At 52.5% G+C, this 5,549-nt stretch overlaps 1 protein-coding gene across 1 annotated transcript; it reads left to right on the top strand.

The window, feature by feature from the left end:
• The first annotated feature begins 325 nt into the window (after nt 1-325).
• On the top strand, nt 326-5,280 carry LOC115426252 (basic proline-rich protein-like). The gene is made up of 3 exons (XM_030144254.1): nt 326-456; nt 4,244-4,576; nt 4,944-5,280. The coding sequence occupies exons 1-3, from the start codon at nt 326-328 to the stop codon at nt 5,278-5,280; spliced, it is 801 nt and encodes a 266-aa protein (XP_030000114.1).
• Nucleotides 5,281-5,549: the final 269 nt, after the last annotated feature.

Genomic DNA, 5,549 nt, shown 5'->3' with positions numbered 1-5,549 from the left:
GCTATCATTAGCACTACTACAACTACTAATCTGCAGGGCTACTTCAACTAAAGAGGGGAAAAAAATCTACTTGAGTGTCGTTATTATATAATGAACCATGTTATTACATTTTCCTGAAAATAAAAATGTGTCAAGTGCATTTTGTAATAAATTTCTCAAATTGTAATAACTTACTACATAATGTAAAAAAATTTACTACATAATGCACTGAGGTATTTTATTACAAAATGCGTCAGTTTATTACATAATGCGGCTTTATTACAAGATGACGTGACATTTTTATTACATTTTGAACTTTTATTACATAATGGGAATCTATTACATAATGCAGCTCAACAAGGCCAGACAGAGGAACACGGGCAGACAGAAGGACTTGGAAAAACAGAGGGACATGGGAAGACAAAGGAACATGGGAAAACAGAGGAACACGGAAGATGGAGGGACACAGGAAGACAGGTGAAGGACTGAACTGAAGAGAAGGACAAAATGGGCCTGAAGTACATGAAGGGATAAACTGAGAGCTGATCTGAAAAAAAGAGCTGAACTGAAGAAAAAAGTGGTAGAGAAGAGCAGTAAACATGAGTGGCAGACATGAGCTACAGGCATGAACTGAAGACAAACACAGAAGACATGAGCTAAGGACAAAATCTAAAGAGATGAGCTCAAGACAAAAACTAAAACATGACTTAAAGACAAAAACTAAAAATATGAGCTAATGACACAAGCTAAAGTCATGAGTTAAAGGCATGGGCTAAAGAGAAATGAAGGACCAAGAGAAATGACAGACGGACTGGTACGATAGGCGACAAACGCTCCACAACAGAGAACATAAGGAACGCAGGAGGAAAAAAACAAAAACATGAAGCAGACCATAGGACAAGAAATAACTTGACATGAAAATAGAAACCTCATGAACAGGAAACAAATGACATAACTACATGATAAAGGACCAAAGGGATCAGGGCAGAAAAAAGGAAGATAGAGATTGAGTAAACATATGAACAAAGGTATTCCTTTGTTCAGGACAAAAATAACTGAAGGTACAGAACATGGAGGCTGAAGAAATGCAAGGAACCTAAAACACACCTAGACTGCGAAAAACGCACACGAGAAATACACACATGAGAAATACTCACATGAGACCTACACACACGAGACCTACACACGAGAAATACACACACGAGAAATTCACACACGGGAAAAACACATGGACTGAGCAACAGAGGGAGGGATGATAAAACAGCTGGATCAAACAGACTTAAAACAAGGGGGTAACCAACACATGAACAGGCAGACCAGAACCATTGAACTCACCGAACTGAATGACAGTCACGGGAGAAGACACGGGAGGAGAGCCCGGACCCCTCATGGCCCGGGTCCCCACATGGCATGGGAACGCTGGAAACACGAGGCAGGAAACAACGGGAGACAGAGAAGCACCGGGAGAAAAAACTGGGGTGTGCATCCGACGGCTCCGGAAGATTTTTATCAGTGTGGCGACCATCAGACTGTCAGTTTTGAAACGTGTCGAGGAGGAGAGCAGATGGCGTTGTCTTCGACAGGAAGGAAGCAAGAAATCACTATGTGATGAAATGAGGGAGATTTAAATTCAGAAGACCTTGTATTAACGGCGGTTGAGCGCGATTGCTCCGTGAATGGGTCAGAAATAGGTAGTTGGGCAGGCATGGATTTTCTTGAAGATAGGGAGGAAGACGGATCGGGGAAGATGAAAGGGCGACAGAATGGAAATCGGGGGCTTAAGAGAATTAGAGCAGGAAATCATGGGAGAGATGAGAGTGAGGAAGAAGGGCAGGAACAAGTGACGTGGAAAGAAGTTAATAGAAATATTGTTGTTTTTTTTTTTTTTAGTTTTTCTTATTTTTCTTCTTTAATGGGCTCAGCTGGCTGACAGGCAGCTGTCTGTACCGATAAGGCAGCAGCCGACACCAACTGTACTCCCAGTCATCATTGCCCATTTTTCTAACACCTTTGCTTGTGTATCCTCTTTTATTTGGACATTTTACCAGGGAGTATCTCACACTACTTTTTTGTTGTTTTTTTTTCCCTACTTGTCCTGTCCAGCGTCCTAACAGCAGAATGGTAGTCTGGCTCCTTCTGGTGCTGAACAAACCTGCTCTGCCAAGGGTAACTTCACAAAGTATATAAAGCGCCCTTTGACATTCCACTGTGTTTATTATGATTTTTGTTGAACAACATTTCGATGCTGGACCCGACATGGGGGGGGGGGGGTAGAAGGAGGGGAGAGAACAAGAGAGAAGAAGGTGGCGAAGACCCTCACAAGAAAGTATCAACAATACAAACAGCAACACCCATGGAGACAATTATTATGGTGACAATAACTACAACCAGAACTGAGTAAACTGGGCAGAAGAGAGAGAGAAAAAAAAACCCAAAACAAAACAAACAAAACTACAAAAAAACAAAAACAAACAAAAACAAAACACAACAATGAGATACATAAGACCTATGAAATGAAGAATATAAGAAAGCATGAACAAAGTGTCATATACCACATTTGCACAAATAATACCTATAACAAATAATACCAGAAACAAATCCACACAACATCAGTTGTTCACATTCGTCTGCTGTGACAGAGTGAACCAGGCAAACAGACTGAGGTGAAGAACACAGACATGCAACCGCAACCGCACTCCCTCCAAGGATCAGGGACCGACCAAGAGGGCCCTAAGACCCGGCCATCCAGCAGACACCACAAAGAGGGGGGATCCAGCCCACCCCCCCCCCGAGAGGCAACAGTGTACCCGCCCCGAAGATGGTCGAGGTAGGCCCCCGCCTGAGGCCCCACAGCAGCCGAGCACAGGCCCCAGGGGGCCAGGGACGCCAGCCACCACCCCCCCGCCGGGGGCCGGCCACCCAGGGGCAGGCAAGGCGCCGGTCCCCGAGCCCCACGAGCCCAGGAGCCACCAGTCTCCCCGGGCAGGGGTCCCACCCAGCACACCGGGTGGCCAGGTCGGCCCAGACCGCCACCCGCTGCAGGCTAGTGCGCATCCCGATGCCACAGCCAAGCGCCCTGGGGGCCCGGAGGCCCATCTCCCCATCCCACCAAGCCCAACCCCCAAACCCCACACACACCCCAGTCCCTCACTCACCCACACAAGCATATGCACACACACCCACTGACTCCCCGACATACACACCACCCATCCCACATGTTTGACCATTCACACACACACACACACACACAAACACCTCCACCCATGCCCATACACCCACCTACCCACATGCACGCCCACACGTACACATCTACATGTACACACATACCCACACATGTACCCACACCCACCAACAGCCCCTCACACACACCTGCACACACACCTGCACACACCAGACACGTGTAACCGGAGTGTCGCCCCCCCCCCCCAGCAGTGAGCAGCACTGCTGTGAATCCCCCCAAGGCGCGGTACCCGAGCGCAGCCCCAGCACCAACCGCAGCCCAGGGCGGCAACACCAGCCACCAGGAACCCCACCGCGGTCCACCACCCCGCCAGCAACCACCACACCCCTGATGCCCAAATACACACATCTTTCCCGGTCCCAACACGACCTGCGGCGGGCAAGAGAGCAGCTAGCCCAGCCCCCCCCCCCCCCCCCCCCAATCACAATCCCCATGCGCACGCATCATTCATCAGAGGGCGGCAACCCCCAGCAATGCAGCCAGGTGAGCCCCAAGCCAATGTCCCAGCCCCCCCCCCCCCCCCCCCCCCCGGGGCCACCCGCCCCAGACGGCATCCAGGAAACAGGGGTGTGGGAAGACCCCCCCCCCTCGCCTCCCCACTTATCAGTGTTTTTAAGTGTGAGGTGTGTATGCAAGCAATTAAAATTGAGGAGCATAACTGTGCACCACTGAGGGCGACACCACACAGGCAGCCTCACCCACCGGCACGGCACCGCCCACCAGGCGCCACGCAGCCCGCCCCCCAAAAGTGAATGTGTGGTGTTAGTGTTTCTGTGTGTTGTGGGTGGGTGTCATTAAAATTGAAGAGTTAGCCACCCCAGGGTACCACAGAGGGAGGCCGTTTTAGTGACCCCCCCTGCCGTTACCCCCTCGGGATGTGCACCCTCCCCAAGACCCTACGTGCTTTGTGTGAGGGGGGTGGGGAGGCGAGGGGTTGGGGATAGTATGACTGGGAGGAAGTTTCCTCCCAGAAGACGAGCCAGCCAGCATTCGGCACCCCCGTTCCCCAGTACCCGTCTCCAGGCAGGGGCCGCCAAAGAGCGGGGCAGCCCAGAGACCCCAGGCACCCAATGACCGCAGCCAGAAAGCCACCACCCCCCCAGAGGCCACTCACACACTCAATCATCCTATGCAGTCAAGGGAGCACGGACCTGGTACCTGCCACCCCAAAGCCCCCCAAACAGGTGCGGGGACCCACCACACTCCACACCTCCCCAGTCTTACATGCACTAGGGATGCAGCGATCACCGGCACAGTGCCACCCCACAGCACGAGACCCAGCGACCAGCACCCCCGCCCCAGGTCCCAATCGCCACCACAGCCGCACCCCATCATCGCACCCCGAGAGAACCCCCAGCAACGCCCCCCACCCCCCACAGGCACACCTGCAGTCCCCCTCCCCCACCACCACCACACCACAACCCTCTCTCATTCACCAAACATACATGTACATCTACACCCACACACCTGCTCCATCAGCTCCCCCACACGCCCGCACACACAGACTTGCATGCACAATCCCTCATTCATACTCTAATGCACACATGAGCACTCGTTCACCCACACCAACACACACTGACACACCCACCCCTACACACAAACACGTGCACACACATACACTCACACACATTCTCTCTCTCTCACACACACACACACACACACACACCCCAGGACTCCCAGGCACCAGCCAGACACCGGGGCACGCACCCGCCCACTCCTGCAGCGGCAAGTCCAGGCCAGCCCAGACATCCTGGCGCATGCCGGGTCCCCCCCCCACCCCGGGAGGGGCAGCACCCGGACCCCAGGGCCCAGGAACTGCACCCCACCCACCCCAGCCACCCGACCCGGGGGATGCCGGCCACCGACCCAGGCCCAACCCGGAGCCCCCCACCCCACCACCACAGGGCAACCCCGGCGTCGGGTCCACCCCCGCCCCAACCGGGACAAACACCAAACCGCCCCCAGAGCAGGGCAGTCCAGACCCCCACCCCGAGGGACCACTAGTGACCCGTAGCCCCTCAGCACCTCCTGCCAGCCTCCTAACACTCAGAGTGTTGTGATAGAGCTAATCACAGGGGTCCACAGAGAATGAGACTGGTCCAATTGATTGTTTGAAGAGGCAGATATTGTCTCATTACTGATGTGATCTAATAGAAGGTTCCTAAACTGGTTGATGCTCAGATTGGCTTTTGTTTTCCAATTCACAAGAATAGTTTTCTTTGCGATGCATAAAGCAGTGAGGACCATGTGTGAGGTGTTAGTATCCATGTTGGTCCATAGTTGTGGAAATATGGGAGAAAGGGGAGGGGGTGGTGGCTATTAACTATTA

This window comes from Sphaeramia orbicularis, chromosome 9, assembly GCF_902148855.1.
Source record: "Sphaeramia orbicularis chromosome 9, fSphaOr1.1, whole genome shotgun sequence".
Classification (NCBI taxonomy): Eukaryota; Metazoa; Chordata; class Actinopteri; order Kurtiformes; family Apogonidae; genus Sphaeramia; species Sphaeramia orbicularis.
This window is presented reverse-complemented; position numbering and strand designations above follow the sequence as displayed.

Bases quoted from the DNA above. Each gene is read 5' to 3' on its own strand.
- LOC115426252 (XM_030144254.1), top strand. From the start codon at position 326: ATGCAGCTCAACAAGGCCAGACAGAGGAACACGGGCAGACAGAAGGAC. The intron at 457-4,243 runs GTGAAGGACTGA...ACCCGTCTCCAG, and splicing joins GGAGGGACACAGGAAGACAG to GCAGGGGCCGCCAAAGAGCG. The intron at 4,577-4,943 runs GCAACGCCCCCC...CCACTCCTGCAG, and splicing joins GCACCCCGAGAGAACCCCCA to CGGCAAGTCCAGGCCAGCCC.